The 20,727-nt window shown below is 36.7% G+C and overlaps 1 protein-coding gene across 1 annotated transcript in view; it reads left to right on the top strand.

Annotated features, from left to right (window-relative positions):
* Positions 1–20,727, top strand: part of ADGRB3 (adhesion G protein-coupled receptor B3) — a 706,366-nt gene that overhangs the window by 371,589 nt on the left and 314,050 nt on the right. The window contains exons 14-15 of the mRNA XM_034991475.1: positions 19,451–19,600; positions 20,444–20,519. Coding sequence (XP_034847366.1) covers positions 19,451–19,600; positions 20,444–20,519 — 226 coding nt within the window. The remainder of the gene's footprint in view (positions 1–19,450; positions 19,601–20,443; positions 20,520–20,727) is intronic.

Consider the following 20,727-nt stretch of genomic DNA (forward strand, 5'->3'; position numbering starts at 1 on the left):
ATAAATAAATAAATAAATAAATAAATAAATAAATAAATAAATAAATAAATAAATATTTTTTTAAAAAGATCTGCTCTCTTAGCAACTTCTTTTTTTAAAGATTTTTTTTGTAATTTATTTGAGAGATAGCAAGAGAGAGACACAGAGCAAGAGGGAGGAGCAGAGGGAGAGAGAGAAGCAAACTCCCCACTGAGCAGAGAGCCCAACGTGGAGCTTGATCCTAGGACCCTGGGATCATGACTTGAGCTGAAGGCGGGCGCTTAACTGACTGAACCACCCAGGTGCCCCTCTTAGCAACTTTTAAATGTATAATACAGTATTATTAACTATAGTCACCATGCTGTTTATGTTTTATATATTCTTGTTTGAGTCCAGCAGACATCCTTGCTCCTACAATATAAGCAATTTTATACTGTGAAGCCATCAGCCTTCTGTCATCATTCTACCATCTGAATCCCTGGGAAAAAGCTAGAATGAAATTGTTCCTTAAAATGAGTTTTTAAAACTCTAACTCAGATTGAGCTGCCAGTTAACAAATGAAATAAATTCTACTTTCCCTATCATTTTAGTGTGTCTTCTATTTATAAAGTCATGGAAGCTCAAGAATAGAAAAATATTTAGGGGTCAACCAAGTCCAGCCATCAACTGTCAGCTCTAAACTATTTTGTATTTTTTTAATAAAAATGTGTCTTTAATAAAAAATACATTAAAGTGTCTAAGTTGGAAATGTCTTTGCAAAGCACCTTTATCTCTCCAGCTTAAAAAATGTTATTTGTAGTAGTACTAGTATCATGGTTACAACCTGGACCTTAAGCAGAAAATATGCATCATATTATGGTATTTCAAATAATCAGTAGGCCTGTGTTCTTTTGGAAGGTAACTGGAGTGAAAATAGTTACATAATATTTTTAGGCTTATCTAATCTGTTTTATACAGCCTATTCAAAGACACAATTATTCATGTAGTCATTAAATAATGATTCCTGTCCCTAAAAAACTTAAACTAGAACACATTGTTAATAGCCATTATTTCTCATTTCAAGTAACCCAGATGCCCTAAACTTTTCCTCCATTATTCCTGTATTATGCCAATTCTTTACTCTCATTCTAACTACTTCCCTCCTATGAATTTCTCATTTGGTCTCCAGATCTTTAACAGCTCTTGCTTCTTATCCTAGCTTAAATACAGTTAAGAAAGACTAGAGTCTACATTTTGCTACCTTAGAAGGCCTTTTTTCCTACTTCCTGACATATACATTATTTGAATGTATATTTTAATGAAAATTCCCTAGTGTCAAATGGGCTATTATTCTAAGGAACTCTTTTTTTTATTCTTATGTTAATCCCCTACATTACATCATTAGTTTTAGATGTAGTGTTCCATGATTCATTGTTTGTGCATAACATGCAGTGCTCCATGCAGAATGTGCCCTCCTCAATACCCACCACCAGACTAACCCATCCTCCCACACCCCCTCCCCTCTAGAATCCTCAGTTTGTTTTTCAGAGTCCATCCTCTCTCATGGTTCGTCTACTAAGGAACTCTTTTCAGAAGTACCATTTGAATACAATGTGTAGGAAAATGTCTTTGCTTTTTCTTTTAGTCCTTAGGCTTTCAAAAAAAAAATTGGTAAGGTATCCCTTATATTAATTATACAGCATTTCCCAAATTAACACCTTCACAAATATTCATGATACTATTTACTCCTAACAACCTTGCTGCCACGGTGTTAAGGGCACCCACACAATTTGTCCTACATCACTGCTTCCCATTCAGAGTCAATGCATTTTTATCCCTTTGCATCTTAGTAATTGAAAGTTAAAGATTTGTTTCATTATCTTGTTCAGCCAGCCACACTCTAACCTACTTCTGTTATATAAAGAACTTCACTGTGGTTTTGATATGACTCGGGAAATCTTACTCATGTAGTCTGTATTTTTAGGTCAAGGTAAAATGACTTCTGACCTTTATTTTCTTTTGTAGTGATATTTTTGATATATATATTTACTTTATTAGGAATTTCAAAATTGTTTTCTGGCCAATTACACATTTTTAAAGAATACCTGATTACCTTTAATGAACTTTTTATAACATTTCCTAGCCAATGAAAATTTTGTGAACTTGTTACTCATTCAGTCTCTGTTCCTTCAGTAACTGTCTAGTGGAGAATGTCTAGATAAAGCCCAAATCTTTGGTTCTAAAGCCTATTATTTCTTTTGGATTTTATGTTTACTGGGAAAATATTCATGGTCTGAGGAAAACTAATGAAGTCACACGAATTTCAGTTGGGAATGTACAACATAGAATGCATAGTAATTCTCAGCAACACTGGGACATGAATAGGAAAAGTGGAGGAAACGTTGACTCCTCCCCTAGCTATGTATACCTGTGAGAAAGAGTTCACAGCCTAAAGGATGAAATGCATGTAACACAGATGGTGAAGATACATGCTTTAGTAGTACATCTTGAACATGGCTTGTGAAAGTTGTCCTGAATGGAGAAACAGAATTTCAAAACTTCAAAATTTCTGGTAAGAATATAGACAGAATTCACAGGTTTCTCACATGTTGACACATAAATCTAATACCATTTTGGGGTTGAGTTTTCTTTAATTATTCTCTATAAAGAACATGGATTGTTGTGGGGTTTTTTTTTTAAGATTTTTATTTATTATTTTTAGAGAGAGAGAGAATGCAGCAGGGAGAGGGAGACTGAGAGAGAGAATCCCAAGCAAAGTCGACGGTGACTGTGGAGCCTGATGGAGGGCTCAATCTCACAATTCTGAGATCACGACCTGGGCCAAAATCAAGAGTGGGGCACTTAACTGACTGAACCACCCAGGCACCCCAAAGAACATGAGTTTTTGCAAAGAAGTTGCTCATGGCTTCTGTGCCCTATGGAAGCCGTGAAGAGGAGTTTTGCATAAAGGGATCAGTGCTTTGCCTCCATTCAAAAGATCCAGAAGAGGAAGAGGACTCCAACTAGGAGAAGGCTTTTAGAGATGGAATTAGCATAAGGACCACTTGACTCCCTAGGTCCCTGGAGACATTGTATCTAAAGCATGTTGGAATGATAGGTCTTCCCAGTGTACCTGCCTTCTTCTCTTAGAGGTTAATTCCTTCAGGATCTGGTAGACACTTAGAGGCCAGAATAGAAACATAAAATCTAAAGCCAACTGCAAACAAAATTTGACTATTATAATATCTCTGATCTCTATTGGTTTATCTAAGGATTTGAAATTACTAAAATTACCGTTCTGCTTGCCTTCTTTCCAGTGAATTAGACGGGAGTTGCCGTGAGTTTGTGTGAATACGGAAACAATTCATTTTAACTGTCTCTATGGCAATAGTGGTCTGCCTCTGTAACAATAACCAGTGAAGAGAAAAGAGACACTGATTCTCTTTTTTTTTATAAGGTTTGATAATCACCATACATTACATCATTAGTTTTTGATGTAGTGTTCCAGGATTCATTGTTTGCATATAACACCCAGTGCTCCATGCAGAACGTGCCCTCTTTAATACCCATCACCAGGCTAACCCATCCTCCCACCCCCCTCCCCTCTAGAACCCTCAGTTTGTTTCTCAGAGTCCATAGTCTCTCATGGTTCATCTCCCCCTCCGATTCCCCCCCCTTCATTCTTCCTCTCCTGCTATCTTCTTCTTTTTTTTTTTTTAACATAAAATGTATTATTTGTTTCAGAGGTACAGATCTGTGATTCAACAGTCTTGCACAATTCACAGCGCTCACCATAGCCCATACCCTCCCCAATGTCTATCACCCAGCCACCCTATCCCTCCCACCCCCCACCACTCCAGCACCCCTCAGTTTGTTTCCTGAGATTAAAAATTCCTCATATCAGTGAGGTCATAAGATACATGTCTTTCTCTGATTGACTTATGTCGCTCAGCACTGATTCCCTTTTAACAGATTTTAATTTTTTTTCTATTTTTATGGCTTCACCTTTTCAAAAGTCTTATTTTATTTGGTTATTCCAAGAATTCTATGCTAAATTATTCCTCTTCTCCATTGCTTCTTTTGCTAAATTCCAAATAAATAAGTTCTCATCTGAATTTGACAACTGAAAAATATGACTCAGATTAAAGACTGGTGCTCGTTATGTCAATGCTAGCAGGGATGCCATTTAGCATCTGGGAAAACATGCTGACTTTGGAGCTAGATTTGGCTGCAAACCTTGACTATACCTCAACAAGCTGACCTTCTGCAAGTTATTTCATTTCTAAATCCCTCAGTTGGCTCCTTTCTAAGGCATAGATAATAATATCTTCCCTAAAGTGTTATTATAAAGATTAAAGATTATATACATTTAGCACCTGGCAGGTACTAGACCCTCAGTAATTGGTAGTGGACAAATACAGGGTCAAATGTGGGCTCTGCTCCTGGTTGGATGTGTGGTCATACAACTCCATCACCAGTAGCCACAGTCTGTTCCTCCAGGGAACTGTGAAAGTTCTTATCTAAATTTAATACCCTGAGTTTCTGTTTGTTTTTGCTAACCTCAATAGTACACTTATTGTTTATTTCACAAAGCAGACCAGGATCCCAGACTCCTAGGCAGATAATATAATTAAATCTAGAAAACTATTTGTGCTTTGTCTATTTTAAAATGAGTTTGTTACTGATTGTCTTTTGTAGCATAACGACTCTATGAGCCCCAAACATTTCAATGGTATTTACACTTTGCCATCTTGAGGAGCTCCTCTTGTCTTCCTTGTTTTTTATTAGTCATTAGTCAGATCCTCATTCTCTGAATGATTAACACAGAGAATCTTTTCTGCTTTAATTTTATAATTTCCACTCCTTAACATGTAATACATCATCACCTGTAGCCTCCGAAATTCTATCAATTATCACTATAGATGTATCAGATAATTCTGTAGCATAACTATACCCTCTGAATTCATAAGTGAATTAGCCTCTTTTGTCTTTAAATAATGTCTTCTGAACAGTGAAAACTATTTTTCTGCTTTATGTTACCTACTTATATTTTTCATATGAAGAGTTTTAACTTCAGAAATATAATTACTTATGTGGCTAGTTTAATGTGTTTTCTTTAATTTGATCTTCTGTTTTGGTTTGTGACATATGAATATGAGAGAGCAGGTGTGAGTGAATATGGTTGTGTGTGTATGTTCTAAAATATTTATTAGTGTTAAAGGGGGCCTGGGTGGTTCAGTCTTTAAGCGTCTGCCTTCGGCTCAGGTCAGGATCCCAGGGTCCTGGGATCGAGCCTTGCATCAGGCTCCCTGTTCTGCGGGAAGTCTGCTTCTTCTTCTCCAACTCCCCCTGCTTGTGTTCCCTCTCTGTCTGTGTCAATCTTTGTCAAATAAATAAATAAATAAATAAAATCTTAAAAAAAAATTATTAGTGTTTGAACCTGAAATGCATTTGTTTCAGATACTATTAAAATTTATACTCTGGGTTTGGGGGGAAAGTAGTGTTTTTGTTTTTGTTTTGTCTTGTTTTTAAGTTACATCAAAATGTGAAGATGTTTTTTAATAAAAGTTAAACTGAATTAATATCCAATAATAACAAGCTTTGAAGCATATATAATTTTATATACTGGACAATATTTTATTCAAGTCTTAGCTGATAACTACAAAATAGAATATTATAGTTGTAGGGACTAAATAGTTCATAAGGGAACGATTTATATTGGATAATAGGTTATATATCCATCTATATTCTGAAATCACAGCCTGATACATTGAAATAAGGCTCTAAAATGCAGTAGGAATATAGAGGGATATAATTGAGACTAAGATACTGAAACATTTTCTTTGTCACTACAAAATGTTTTAATAATTAACTTCAATACTCATTTGGGCTACTTTATTACTTTTTGGAATATGAACCTTCCTCTTTTCGAAGATTCTGCCTGGTTATTTAGGAGCATTCGTCCCTGTCTCCCTTTTTTTCTAGGTAGTCTCCTTTTACTTTCCCCAAACTCATTACCCAATTATCTTTAACTTTCCCTAACTCTTTCCTTTTTTAAAAAAAATTTCCCTAAAATATAATAATATTCTTAATAAAGGGGGTAACCTCTACCATCTTTAAAATTTATTCTAAAAATACATAATATTTCAAAAATATCATAGCATATTAGAAATATGGAATATTTACTTTTTAAATATTAATTGCTTAGTGAAAAATAAATATAAATAAATATAAGTATAATTTAGACAACATAAGTGAAAGAAAACTATAATTGTTTGGTATGCCTTTTTGAACTACATATAAGTTATAATGAAATTGAGTACTCAATTTAATTCAGCGTGTGTGTGTTTATGTGTTTGTGCATGCATGTGTGTGGAGAGGAAGAGTAAATTATTGTTTGCTTGGGGATATATATATTTTTTTTATTTGAGAGAGAGAGAGAGAGAGAAACAGCATGAGAGGAGATAGGGTCAGAGGGAGAAGCAGGCTCCCCGCTGAGCCGAGAGCCCGATGTGGGACTCGATCCCAAGACTCCGGGATCATGACCTGAGCCGAAGGCAGTCACTTAACCAACTGAGCCACCCAGGCGCCCTGCTTGGGGATATTTTTGTTTTTTGTTTTTGTTTTTTGGTTTGAAGATCCAAAGACCAAAAATGTTTTCTGACGTTGAAGAGAAAGAAGTGAGGTTCACAAGTATAGAGCTCATGTTACTTTTTTTCCATCAGTCATTCTTTGGTTTGTTATATTCTGACTATAAATTCATGAATCTTCACTATAACGCCATGAGGACCAAAGAGTGTTTTTGCAACATAAGAATCCAAAACTAGTCTGCAAAATGGGATTGATTGTACTTGGTTCAGAGTATGTTGTGGAGCCAAGTGACGTAACACAATATTGCTGGCATTTAACTGCTCAGGAGATGGTCTTTTGTTACTGCTATTTGTCCCTGCTTTTTCTTAAAAAAATTACATTTGGTAAGGCACACATGTCTAACTTCACTTCTCCCTATTTTGAAAAAGGCATAAGGCCCATGGTTTCTTTTTGATGAGGTGAAGTGGCTGAATTTCTCTCTCTCTCTCTCTTTTTTTAGGTTTATTTATATGAGAAAGAGAGAGAGAGCACACTCATGAGCATGCATGAGTGGGGGAGGGGCAGAGGGAGAAGGGGAGAATCTCAAGAAGACTCCCCTCTGATAAGAGAACCCTACAGGGAGTTCAGTCTCATGACCCTGAGATCATGACCTGAGCCGAAACCAAGGGTTGGATGCTCAACTGACTGAGCCACCCAGGTACCCCAGAAGTGGCTGAATTTCTATGAACAACTTGAAATCACCTCTCTGTTCTTATTTACATTATCTTAGAGTCATGTGCTGAACCTTGCCCAGTTCCCTCCCTCCAGTTAAAATTAGTCTTTTGCTCTTCATTTCTTCTTTCATTATATTAAATCGATCTTTATTTAGTGACTGCCAAGTACCAATTATCTTCTGGGCACAAAAAGATGAGCTAAATATGCCTGGTCGTTGTCCTTATAGAGGTTACATACTGATGGGGAAGATATTAAGTTTTTAAATATAAAACTTACTAGATGAACAAATGAATATATAATTTGTATTATTGTATAAGGGAAAACAGAAGGAAAAACAACTTTTAAAACCAGAATGCATATAGATAAATAAATAAATTCATAGACGTATTTAAATTGTGGTAAATGATATGAATAGAGACTAACCAAGATTTCTCACTTAGATATGGGGGCAGTGGTTGCTCAGTGCTAGGAAGTTCTTCTTGGCATTCAAGCTAAGACCTGATGTTGAATAAGCATTAACCAAAGGAGGGGTTGATATGAAATGAAAGAACATGTATGACTGGAGAACATTTATAAATGGGAAAAGTCATGAGCTAACGTTGAAGAGGAAGTCAAGGACCAGGTCATGGAGACCCTGGGGAGAATTTTGTATCTTATGCAAGTGTAACAGGAACTCACTGGGGAGTGACATGATTCAACTCTGCTTCAAAAATCCTCTCACTGTAGTGTGGAAAGTGCATAGGAAAGGCACAAGAATGGAAGCAATGAATATAATGAGTTTTTATTTAAAGATTTGATGGAATATTGTGTAGCAGTCAAATTGGAGATAAAAAAACAACTTTAAGGTGGGTTTTGGAAGAGAAATAGTAAGCACAGTGATGAATGAGATCCTGAGGATGAGTATATGGTCATGTCAAGGATAACTTCCTGTTTTCTGTCTTGGGGGGAGGAGGGTATGGGGAGGACTGCATGCGGAAAGCATATTTAGATGAAGGATGAATAGAAATCAAGAGTTAAGCTTCAGATATGCTACATTTAAGATTTCTGAAGAGGGCACCTGGGTGGCTCAGTGGTTAAGCAACTGCCTTCAGCTCAGGTCATGATCCTGGAGTCCCTGGATCGAATCCCTGGACCGAGTCCCGTATCGGGCTCCCTGCTCGGCAGGGAGTCTGCTTCTCCCTCTGACCCTCCTGACCCTCCCCCCTCTCATGTGCTCTCTCTCTCAGTCTCTGTCTCTCAAATAAATAAATAAAAATCTTTAAAAAAAGATTTCTGAAGACATTCAGTTTAACAATTCAATAGACAGGTTTGGAGTTTATACGAAACATTCTTTTTTTTTTAATTTTTTTTATTTTATTATGTTATGTTAATCACCATACATTACATCATTAGTTTTTGATGTAGTGTTCCATGATTCATTGTTGTGTGTAACACCCAGTGCTCCATTCAATACGTGCCCTCTTTAATACCCATCACCAGGCTAACCCATTCCCCCACCCCCATCCCCTCTAGAACCCTCAGTTTGTTTCTCAGAGTCCATAGTCTCTCATGGTTTGTCTCCCCCTTCGATTCCCCCCCCTTCATTTTTCCCTCCCTACTATCTTCTTTTTTTTTTTTTAACGTATAATGTATTATTTGTTTCAGAGATACAAGAAACATTCTTATGACCCATTCTACTCATACTTAAGATATTTGTCTGAAATAGATGTGTTACTAGATTGTAATCTCTTTCTGTGTCAGGACTTCTTCTTTTTTAATCTTCCACCATATTTTACACAAGGTAGAGAATGGTTGAGATAAAGGATAAAAGGGAATTATATATTGTGTCTTACTGTGTGTAGGGAATGAAATAACTGCCTTCAGCTTAAACCTCATGAAAGACTATTAATTTTTACAGATGGTCAAACTGAAGAGCAATTAAATAACTTGCCAAAGATCACAAACTAGTTGGAAAACTAGATCTTTTTGCCTCCAGGGCCTAAAGTTATCACATTAAACCCCAGCTTCTTCTACTGAGTCTTTTAAGTCTTTGGTAGACTTCATTCATTAAAAAATATATATATATATGGGGAGTTGAGTTAGACCTACTGTATGTTGGGATCCTATCCTACAGTGGTAAATAGGAAAAATACCTTTCCTTTAAGAGCTTAGAGTCTAGTATAGGAAACACATAATAAATATGTGTACGTAAACTAGAAAATGTTTCACTGTGAATAGGGCCATAAAGAAAATAAACAGGGTGCTATAAAAGAGAGGAATGGTGGAGAATGAATTTCTTTAGATAGGGCAGTTAAAACAGACCCAAGTTAGCAGAGACTCAAGGATAAGAATAGAAAATACTGTTCTACTTAGAAAGGAAAAGTCCTGTGGTGGAAAAGAAAAGACCTGTACAAGTTGATCTGGGTCAGTAAACAAGCTGCCATATATAATGTGACCACAGAGAGAGACAGAAGCCAAGCCATGCAAAGCCTTGTAGGCCATTGTATAAGATTTGGATTTTATTCTAAGAGCACTGGCAAACCATTGAATTATTTCAAGTAAGGGAACAACATGATCTGATTTTTTTTTTTTAAGATAACTATAGTTTCTGAGAGAAGAAGCAATTCAGAGTAAAACAGTGGAATCAAGAAAGCCAGTTAGGCAGCTCTTGAATTAGCTCAGGTTAGAGATTCTGATGGTTTCTAGAGGGTAATGGAATGGAGAAAGAAGTACAGGAATTTAAGACATGTTCTAGAAATAATACTGAGAGGATGTTGATGGATGGGTCATAGGAGGCAAAGGAAAACCAGAAGTAAAGATGACCCTTAGGTTTTTGGTGTGAGCATTTGAATAGACAGTGGCACCTTCTATTAAGGTGGGTGATACTGGAGAAGAAAGCGCTTTAGTGGTGGGAAATCAACAGTTATGCCCAATAAACATTTGTTGAATTAAAAAAAAAACACAATATTGGTCACACAAGATAATTTTTATTACATGCTTAAACACCACGTTTCCTTGCATTATCATTCATTTATGAGTTGTCTGTGATTACTTTCATATCACACCAGCAAAACTGGGTAATTGACTGATGTCCCACAAAGCTGAAAATATTACTTTTGGCCCTTTTATAGAAAAAGTTTGCCAACCTCTGCAATAGAGCATGGCCTGAAACTAATCTTAGAGTATGGTTTCAAACCAAACAATAATCTTCTCCATAATCTTTATAAAACCTTTGACTCCTCTTAAAGCCAGTTTCTTCTTATTAACACGCATCTCTCCATCCCTAAGTTAGTTCACTATTGCAGTCTTCTCTCTCCATTTATTTTGGTATCTTTCTATTTACTCCCTAAAAGTGAGCCTTTCCTAAACTACATTCCTTAGCTTTTTTTTTTCTGTCATCTCCTTAATATCAGCACAACTCACCATCTCACTTCTTATAGATTTTTGCACAAATGCCAGCTAACTAAAGAAGCTTTCCTTACTTAGTAAAGTTTCCCAACCCCACTCATTATTCTCTAATCATATCATCTACATTTCCATCTAGTTGTATTTGTTCCTTGTCTGTCTCCCCCACAGATACCATGCCAGTCCCATGAGAGCAAAGACTAACTTTTTTGTTCACTGGTGTATTTTCAGTGCCCATAACTGTGTCTGGCATGTAATAGGTTCTCAGTTAATATTTGTTGTATAAATGAATCTGCCCATTCTATCCTCTCTTCAGGAGGACTTATCTATGCCCACATTATCAATTATTACTTCTAATTAGGAGGCATCTAACTTACATCTTCAAATTCTAAATTTGATCATGCTTCAGATCTCTTAGCCTATGGTATCATATTTAGCTTTTTCTCCTACTATTTTTCTACCTAAACTTTTCTGCCCTATTAGAAACATTACTATTTCTCTAGGGCATATTAAGTTTCCTCACCTCATGCCTTTCCTCCTGCCCAGAAGGTACTATTCTAATAGTTCTGGAACATTACAGGCCTTTTCCGGGCTTTAGGTTTGCACAGGCAGTGCCTTCCTCCCTGTCAAACCACAGCCAGACAGCCCCTCTTCAAAGAGGCCTTCTTTAGCCAACCAACCATGTTCCATCTCATCCTTTACTTCTTTCATACTCTCACAATCTAGCCTCATCTGGATTGTTTGTTCCCTTATTAATTGTGTATATTCCCCACTAGACTGTGAGCTCTTTCAAGGCCAAGACTTCATGTCTCCTTGCTCACTTGTTAAATCCTCAGTAGTAAGACAGCACTTGGAACATTCTCAGGGCTCAATAGAGATTTGTTGGATGAACAAATTTCCAGAATGAACTTCTGAGTCTACAGTGATCTCTTTTCCCTTGTCATCCCTTAACACTGGTCATTGCTATTACTTTTTTGGGGATAGATGAGTCACTATCTTGGAAAGCCCTTGGATTGTTGGCTTCAGTTGCTGTTTGCTGCCTGCATTGGTGCCCAATTCCTAATAGGTCCTTGATTTAATTCTTTTCTAGTAGTATTCAAAACCCCTTACATATCGAAACAGCATATTATACACACACATGCATACATGTGTATGTAAAGAGAAAGAAGTCAGTAATGTTGCATGTACAGAAGAACTCTCTCTCTCTCTCTTCTCTCTTATTCAAAACTTGGTTAATTATCATCTGATGCTCCTTCCTCTGGAGGAATTCTGTTCTTAATTTCTCTGGTTGGCAGAAGAAGGAAAACTTATTTCCTAAAGCATTTTCTTCTTTTTTAAAAATATTTTATTTATTTATTTTATTTGACAGAGAGAGAGAGTGCATGTACCAGCAAGGGAAGGGGCAGAGGGGGAGGGAGAGAATCTCAGGCAGACTCCTCATTGAGGGCAGCACCCATCGTGGGGCTCAATCTCATAACCATGACATCATGGCCTGAGCTGAAACCATGAGTCCAATGTTCAACCAACTGAGCCACCCAGGTGTCCCACTAAAGCATTTTCTATATCATTTGTTTTTACTATTCAGATATTCATGAAAAAATGACTTCCCATATCACATTTTATTTTGCATTTATGTTAGGAGTAAAATCATGAACTACTTGGGTAGAGAAGATGAACATTTATAAAAAGTATCTGTCTCTAAAAGACCACAAAACATACTCTTTTCAAAAACTAAAAGAAAAGTGGTGTCATCAGCTTAAATTTCCCCACAATACTCAGCGTAGCCTTGAAAGAAAAGGTAGGAAGAACATGCAGTAAATAGGTAACAGAATAAGTACAGAAACACATGTGTTTTCGGAATGTGTTTCTTTTTAAAGAAAAATTGTACTGTTTCAAAATATCTTCTCCATCATATGTCTGGAACAGAGGTAGGCATACTTTTTTCTGCAAAGGGCCAAACAGTAAATATTTTAGGATTTGTGGACCATCCAGTCTTCAGTGCAGCTATTGAACTCTGCTGCCATTGCTGCATGAAAATGACCCTAGACTCTATGTGAATGAATGGGTGTGGCTGTGTTCCAATAAGACTTCATTTGTGGACACTGAAATTGGAATTTCATATAATTTTCACATGCCAGGAAATACTATTCTTCTTTTGATTTTTTTCAATCATTTAAAAATGTGACAAACCAGGGGCGCCTGGGTGGCTCAGTTGTTAAGTGTCTGCCTTCGGCTCAGGTCATGATCCCAGGGTCCTGGGATCGAGTCCCTCATCGGGGTCCCTGCTCCATGGGAAGCCTGCTTCTCCCTCTCCCACTCCCCCTGCTTCTGTTCCCTCTCTTGCTGTCTCTCTCTGTCAAATAAATAAAATCCTAAATAAATAAATAAATAGATAGATAGATAGATAGATAGATAGATAGATAGATAGATAAATAAATAGATAAATAAATAAATAAATAAAATGTGACAAACCATTTTTAACTTGCAGACCATACAAAAATAGCTGATAGGAAAGATTTGGCCTGTGGGATGTAGTTTGCCAGTTCCTGGTTGAGACAGTTCGGCTTCTGTGAGAGTCAAGTATAGGCTGTGGACATACCCTGTGCATAGGTATGATTACATGTTAGGGAAGTAGGAGAGACCTGAGAAGAAGCCGAGGGAGTCCTCCATGAAGAGCACTAAAGTCTGGCAAAAATACCGTGAACAGCTAGAAGACTGTGCCCTGCTGTACAGAGACTCCCAGGCTTGGATAAAGAAACAGCCAATGGATAAAAACAGAATTTGAAGCTAATGATTCACAAGTAATTTACAAGTTTTTTTTTTTATTTTGATGCTGGAAAGGAATATGTAAAATGGTTAATTATTTAAAGTTTCAATATACATAATATGTCATTAAAAGCTAACAAGTTGAAAAAAATATCCTCGATATACCACATAGTTACTTTTTTGACTGCCTAATTTGTCCACTTTTAAAAAATCAGAGGATCTTAGGTGCACCTGGGTGGCTCAAGTCGGTTAAGCAGCTGACTCTTGATTCCTGCTCAGGTCATGATCTCAGGGTCATGGGATCCAGCCCCCTGTGTCAGGCTCCTTGCTCCATGGGGAGTCTGCTTCAGGATTCTCTCTATCCCTCTGCCCACCCCCCCACCCCGTGCGTGTGTGCTTTCTCTCTAAAAAAAATAAATAAGTCTTTAAATAAAAATTTAAAAAAATTAAAATCAGAGAATCCTACTTTTTCTCTGAAAAAGAAACACCTGTAAATTCCTAATGCGAAGAATATTTCTCATCTAAATCTCTGTGTCCTGGTCCTGGGACTTGGAGTCGCTTCCCTCTACACGGATGATGGTGGAATGCAACTGTAGGGAGCTCTCAGAGCACTGTGGTCCTTGTGGACACCCCTGCTGAGTGGCTGTGTTTCCTAGGAAGTGATGGTTGCACACTATTTTCTAGCAAGCCTATTCTTTCTCTTTAGCCCTCAGTATTCCAATCTTAGCCTTTCAGGAAAAGAGAGTAAATGGAGGAAATAGGGTGATGAGAGAAGAACCAAAATCTGTCTGTCTGACTGAATGTTTCCTATAAACCACTCACTGTTGCAGAATCCTAAGATACGATTTTTTTATGGAGATGTTAGAACGTAAAGATTATGCTAGACAAATTAAAATATATGTATATATCCCCTTTGGATAATCACCATTCCTCAGTAGTATCTAGTTTTGATCTCCTGTTGGACAAGTGAGAATAGTTTTATTTGCTCTCACTGAATCATTACATCTGTCTTTTATATGTAGTGCAAAAATATTATAGTAAGACAAAGTAAATTTGCTATTAATTTATTGGGGTAAAATCAAACTGCACCACACAGTGCAAAATCATATACTTCTGAGCAGGCAAACTGAGACTTGAGTCACAATGTTACCACTTTAACAGAGTCTACTTCCTCATTTGTAAAATGAATATAGGGATAATAACAATGAAGATACGGATAATAATGATGCCTCCTAGGGTTGTTTTAAATATTAAATAAGGGTTGTTCTAAATATTAAATAAGGTATCACATGTAAAGGACGCGCCTAAGTGCTGTGCTAAGAAGAGTGCCTAGCACAGAGGAGACATTTGATACATACTTGTTGAATAAATTAAGGAATGGCTAACAAAATGCTGAGGTCATGTCAAGTGTTCGGTAAGTGTCAGCTGTCCTTCCCTTCCCTCCCAAACGCCCTCAGTATTTTATAAGGCACTCAGCATTACTATACAAATATAAAAACCATGGCTTTTTAAGCTGCTAAATGCCAAGGGATCACACTACATGCAGGCTTTGCTCGGCCCCTCTGTGTTTGCAATGGTACACAGGCAAAACTAACAGTTGCTTTCTAACACACTGATGCATTGCAGAGTTCCTTCCCTGCCATATTTTTCTCCTAGGATTTCAAAACTGTGGGGGTGACCATCTAGTAATATTGAGTGATGTTTTCCACAAGCAAATCCATTTTGATAACTAGCCAATTTTCTAATATTGATGAGTTAAGACCCAATTTGTAAGTTGTTCCCTCTGAATCAACATGAAAAATGATGCAAACTTTAAATATTTTGGAAACATCAATATCCCTCTTAAGGCATCTCTTAAACTTCTATTTCTGTATCCACCTCTACTTTTGTGTATGATTCTAAGGTGCCCTTGCTTGGGAATTTCCTTTACTCATTTATAGACTGTGAGTTGCTGCTCTAAGCACTTAGGTCACTGCCTAAATTCTCTTTGCAAACTGTGGCCTTGGCTGCAATGGTAATACTGAATTTGTCACTGAGGATGCAGTCCTTTTCCTTTTCAATGGAGATTTTTAGCCTGGCTGACTTTGTGTGACCAAATAACCAGAGAAGCCAACCTCTTCCCTCTGGCAGATTCTATTGGAAAAAGGAAAGGGAGAGAGAGAGATGGAGACAGAGACACAGAGAGAGACAGAGAGAGAGGGAAGGAAGGAGGAGAGAGAGAGAGAGAGAAGAAAAGAAAAAGAAGGAGGAGAAGGGGTAGGGGGAGGAGAAGAAGGAAGGAAGGAGAAGAAGGAGGAAGGAAGAAAAGAGAATGAATAAAAAGGAACCTTCAGCTCCCTGGGTGACACACTTAAGTACTAAAGGATAAGTGCCTGCCTTTGGTTATGTGTATATATTTGATAAAAAGTTTTAAATACATAACCTCAATTAGCCGAACAGCAGAAGTCCCAGAAACTGGGACTGCCCACCGCCCCCCCCCCCAAAAAAAAACCAAGTTAGGGACGCCTGGGTGGCTCAGTCATTAAGCGTCCGCCTTCGGCTCAGGTCATGATCCCAGGGTCCTGGGATCGAGCCCCACATCAGGCTCCCTGCTCCGCGGGAAGCCTGCTTCTCCCTCTCCCACTCCCCCTGCTTGTGTTCCCTCTCTCACTGTGTCTCTCTCTGTCAGATAAATAAATAAAATCTTAAAAAAAAAAAAAAAAAACGAAAACAGGACATTATAGTTACCCTAAAATATCAAGATTTGAATCCCAAGCCCAGATCCAGAGTCCACACTTGAGCCATTCTGGTGAATTGTGATTTTCCTCTATTGGCCTTCATTTGCCCATTGTGCTCATTCCTCCAGCATTCATGCACACACCTTGGCTCTCTCATCTTTTCCTTCTATGTGCCTTCCATTCTTGTCCATGAAGCAACTGATGCATCATATTAGCTCCAACTTTTGTACATGACAGAGCTGCCATTCTCCAGGACCTCAGTTAGGGCTAAGTGCTAAAACCTCATGGTTTTCCTCAGGAACAATGGTAGAAGCTCCACCTTTGCTGCGTTGGTGAACCAAAAGCAAAACAAAACAAACAAAACTCAGCCCGTATGCTTTTAGACCCAACTGCGGGAATTCCTTATCCTTTCTGACGAGAAGGAATTTTATGCTGCTTATCCAAATTCAAAATGAAAGTTTTAAAATTGCAAAATGAAAGTGCAGCTGGTTTTGCTCCAAGGTTTATCGGTGATGAGTCACCTATTTTTATTGCTTAAGAAATCAAATCTAGTGTTGTAATGAAAACACAATACAGTGAATTTAGGATAATTCTTGGAGCATTCAAGATGTGCCTATTTGTTCAGGGACATTGTGTTCTTTGAGGTTTCTTCTAAGCACTTTAATCTTCTGTAAGAAAGGCATTTTCTCAGCTTTTGAGGAAAGATGCTCTATTATCTAACCACCCACAATGAGTGGTTTTAATGCAGCAATTACTGCAGAAGCAGAGGGTGGGGATTGTGCGCTTACGCTTTGCCTTTGTGTTCCTTTGTCAGCACTGGACACATATTTGTATAAACTTGGCACACTTTAAAGTATTCATTTTTAATCTTACCTCTTTGGTATTCACTTAACATCCGAGCTTCCCAGTTCCCTAAAGACTGCATCTAAGTTTTCCCTAAGGGTTTTGGACAGTTAAACCTGGTGAAGGAGGGAAGGGATTGAGGATTGAATTGGTCCAAGTGTCTGGTACAGGGATTGAAAGAAGGAGGAAATAAAAGTCATCTTTAAATTATTTTTGCTATATGGAAATAGGTTTTCTTGTTAATCATGTCAGGGTCATGAAGAACCACAGTGTCATCCAAGGCATCATCCTAGATAGCTTTAAGGTAAAGATGTACAATTTTAAATACTTCATATTTTAAACTAGCATTGGACTCTCATCAGTCTATGAAATCATATCCTTCTTGATAATGCATTTATTGAAAATATCATCTTACTTTAAGAACTACATTTCTACTAAAATCAATGAGTGTTTGTTTTTATGTCCTTTTTATGCTAAAGACTGCAATTCAAAGGACTTTTTGCACAAATTAAATAGTGATCCTAATTAATTTTTATATTTCTTTAATCTAGATGATGTTCAAAAGTACAATCTAATCTATATCATCATAACTTAATAGATAATCTGCCTTTAATTGAAGAATGAATGCATTTCATCATGTGAGATACAAGCATGTATAATTATATCATTTTGTATTTAAGAGTATGGCATTAGACTAGAATTTATTCAAGATAAAGTGATAGAGTTGGTACAGAATGTGCTTCCTTCATTTGTTATTTTTCCTTTTTGATCTGATTTTTGTTTTCTATCCAAGGTGTATGGAAACAGATGAATTATTAGACTTCAGAGTCCAACAGTTTATTTCTGGTTTATTTTCCTTTGTAACAGAAACCAGTTGTGAGATAGAAAAACCTTCATTTCTTTTCATCAGTTTTTAGAGCAAAGAGGTGAAATAAATTTCCTCTAAATATCAAGAAAACCAAAGTTAGAATCAAGGGATTTGGAATCAGATGAACTTAGTTTTGCAGGTTGAATAAAGCTTATAGGACCCTTAAGAAAGAATGTGCGGCCAATTTGCTGACCTTCTGCAGTGGAGGATTTGGACCTTTCAGGACACGTGAACTGGGTTATTTATGGACAACAAAGACTATATTGTTTGGAAAATTAAAGAAACAAATAATTACAGCTGTTATCCAAAAACAGCATTTAACATCCATAATGAATTTATGTGCTACTCAGCACCCTTTTTCCTTCAACATTTAGTAACAAAATCATTTTTTAAGCTTATTATGTCAAATTACAGGCCAAATGAAATCCCATCCTCTGCTGATAATGGATGTCTATAATAGCCTGAAAGAGCTTTAGTGAAGTACAATAATACATAACCATTTCAATTTGGAACAAAGCCAGTGATGCAATATATTTATACAACTAATATTGTTAAATTCTTAATTTTCGTTCTCTCGATTTAGATCATAAGTTTCTTCAGAGTGAAATCCACTTATGAGGAGCTGAATGGTTTCTTTAGCTTACTTCTGTAATAGCTTCTTTAGTTTTCTTCATGATCATTCTATTTAAATCCTCCGTGAGATACCTAAAGCTTTAATGTAGAACAAGTATGGACCTATGTAAAAGTCACACAAATTACATTTCTTAATTGGAAATGTATATAATCAATAAGCACTTAAGTATTTATCATTATAGTTTTATGACATATATGTGTGTGTGTGTAATTGTTACATGTAATAAAAAATATATTCAGGCATTACCAAACATATCATTCATGAATTTTTTCAATGTATATTAAAGTACTTATTGCAAGTAAAGACATGATTCTCCATTCAAAGTATACATTGATTACTTTCAATTGCAGGGGGATGTTTTAAAAGTTTTGGGTTATTGGTCTACTTGATAAATCTTTCTGCATATTGTATCGGCTCTGTGGTTATGGCATTACTGGTGCTTTATTATTTGGATTATGACAGTTCTGTCTCCAAGAGCAATATGGCTTTGCTTTCCATGCCTCCATGGTACATCATTTAATCCATGAAAAATTTGTTCCAAAAAGATAACATTCAGACATAAATGCAGAAAATTTGTTCAAAAGACAAAGTTCAGATTTAAATGCAAATTTCAGCCTATGAATCAAGTATGTTCATCGAAATCCTTAGCAAAAAATACAGTATGGACTTCTGACAATTGGAATGGAGGTCAGCCATGAACAACCATTGGCAATACACGCTGGTCCTCTCAGAATACACTCCATTGACCATCAGTGCCTGATTCTTCTGGAAAGCAACAGAAATCTAGATTGATAGGTAAAAGAATTGGCAGCCTTCATGAATATTGTCTAAGAATAGGAAACAAGTCTGTGTTGTGGCTCTGATAAATATAATTTTGGCTCAAGATTTTATTTTGAAGATATTGCAAGTTTTAATTTGGCCAATTGTGATTGCACTGAAAGATCTCAGTTAACATTATTACTTCTTTCCTAATAGTGGCTAGCATTCAGAAGCTTCCTGCAGCCTCTGTTCTAACCGACATCAACTTCCCAATGAAAGGACGAAAGGGAATGGTTGACTGGGCGAGAAACTCAGAAGATAGGGTAGTTATCCCAAAAAGCATTTTTACTCCTGTGTCATCAAAAGGTAAATATGTGAAATAATCTGAGCTTTGAACAAAACATTTCTAATAAGGCCGTTTAATAGTAGTACACTACATATAAATCTGCTCGCGTCAAACAACTTAGTAACAGTCTACAATCATGATTCTAAACTAATTTTGTAAATATAGAAAACTGACATTTGGTCTCTAAATCAGAAGTTACTGGAGGAAAGGATCTATTAAAATGGGAAAAAAATACAAGTGCAAATTCTAGACCTGAGTTTGGCCTGGTTAAGTTTCAGGATTGGCAGTTTTATCTCAGTGTAAAGCCTGTGGCATATTTTAATTTTAGGTATGGAAACGCATTGCATTTTCCACAGTCATTTTTTACTTCCTCCTCACTTTTGCTTTGGTTTGTAGATATTATTTTGGTATATAAAAGCAAATTTAAGAAAAATTCAGTTTGGGGACCATCTTCAGCAGCCTCTAAAAGTTAATGGCTACTTTTGACAGCGACACCCGTCTTCCTTTTTACCTTGGAGATTTTGACCTTCTAGCTTAGAGCTCCAAAAGAAAATTGTTTTTCCTTCCCCATATCATTAAGATTTGAAACTCCTTAGCTGCAACTACTGTAGCCTTCTGTCTCAGCCTGGTGAAGGAAGGTTACTTCATATGACACAAAAGCCCTGAAAACTCATCTTTTTGAGCTACCCTTAATATGTATGGTGTGTGGGTTAATCTGTCCCATGCATGGTTAGGAAGGCATTTCTTCTATTCAGCTTTGCATCAGCAAGTACTGGAATCCCCTTGTAATAAGCAGATTAAAGTTTTAGAAGACAGTATGTTTCTTGTCGTTTCGCTAATATTTTTCATTTCATTTTTTCTAGAATTAGATGAATCATCGGTATTTGTTCTTGGAGCAGTTCTGTACAAAAACTTAGATCTAATTTTGCCCACTTTGAGGTAAGCTATGAAATAATAAGCTGTTATAATCTTTGTAAATTATTCCAAAAATGTGATTATAGCTCATGCTATGAAAATAGTCAAACAAGCTTTGTTAATACAAAGGGCTTTTTCTTAAATTAAATAGAAAATACCCATTTAATGAACAGCTTATTAGCATATTATGCACTTCAAGACAACTAGAAAAGACAATTTTGGTCTCTGATTA

Source organism: Mirounga leonina, unplaced genomic scaffold (assembly GCF_011800145.1).
Source record: "Mirounga leonina isolate KUSES-001 unplaced genomic scaffold, KU_Mleo_1.0 Mir_53, whole genome shotgun sequence".
Classification (NCBI taxonomy): Eukaryota; Metazoa; Chordata; class Mammalia; order Carnivora; family Phocidae; genus Mirounga; species Mirounga leonina.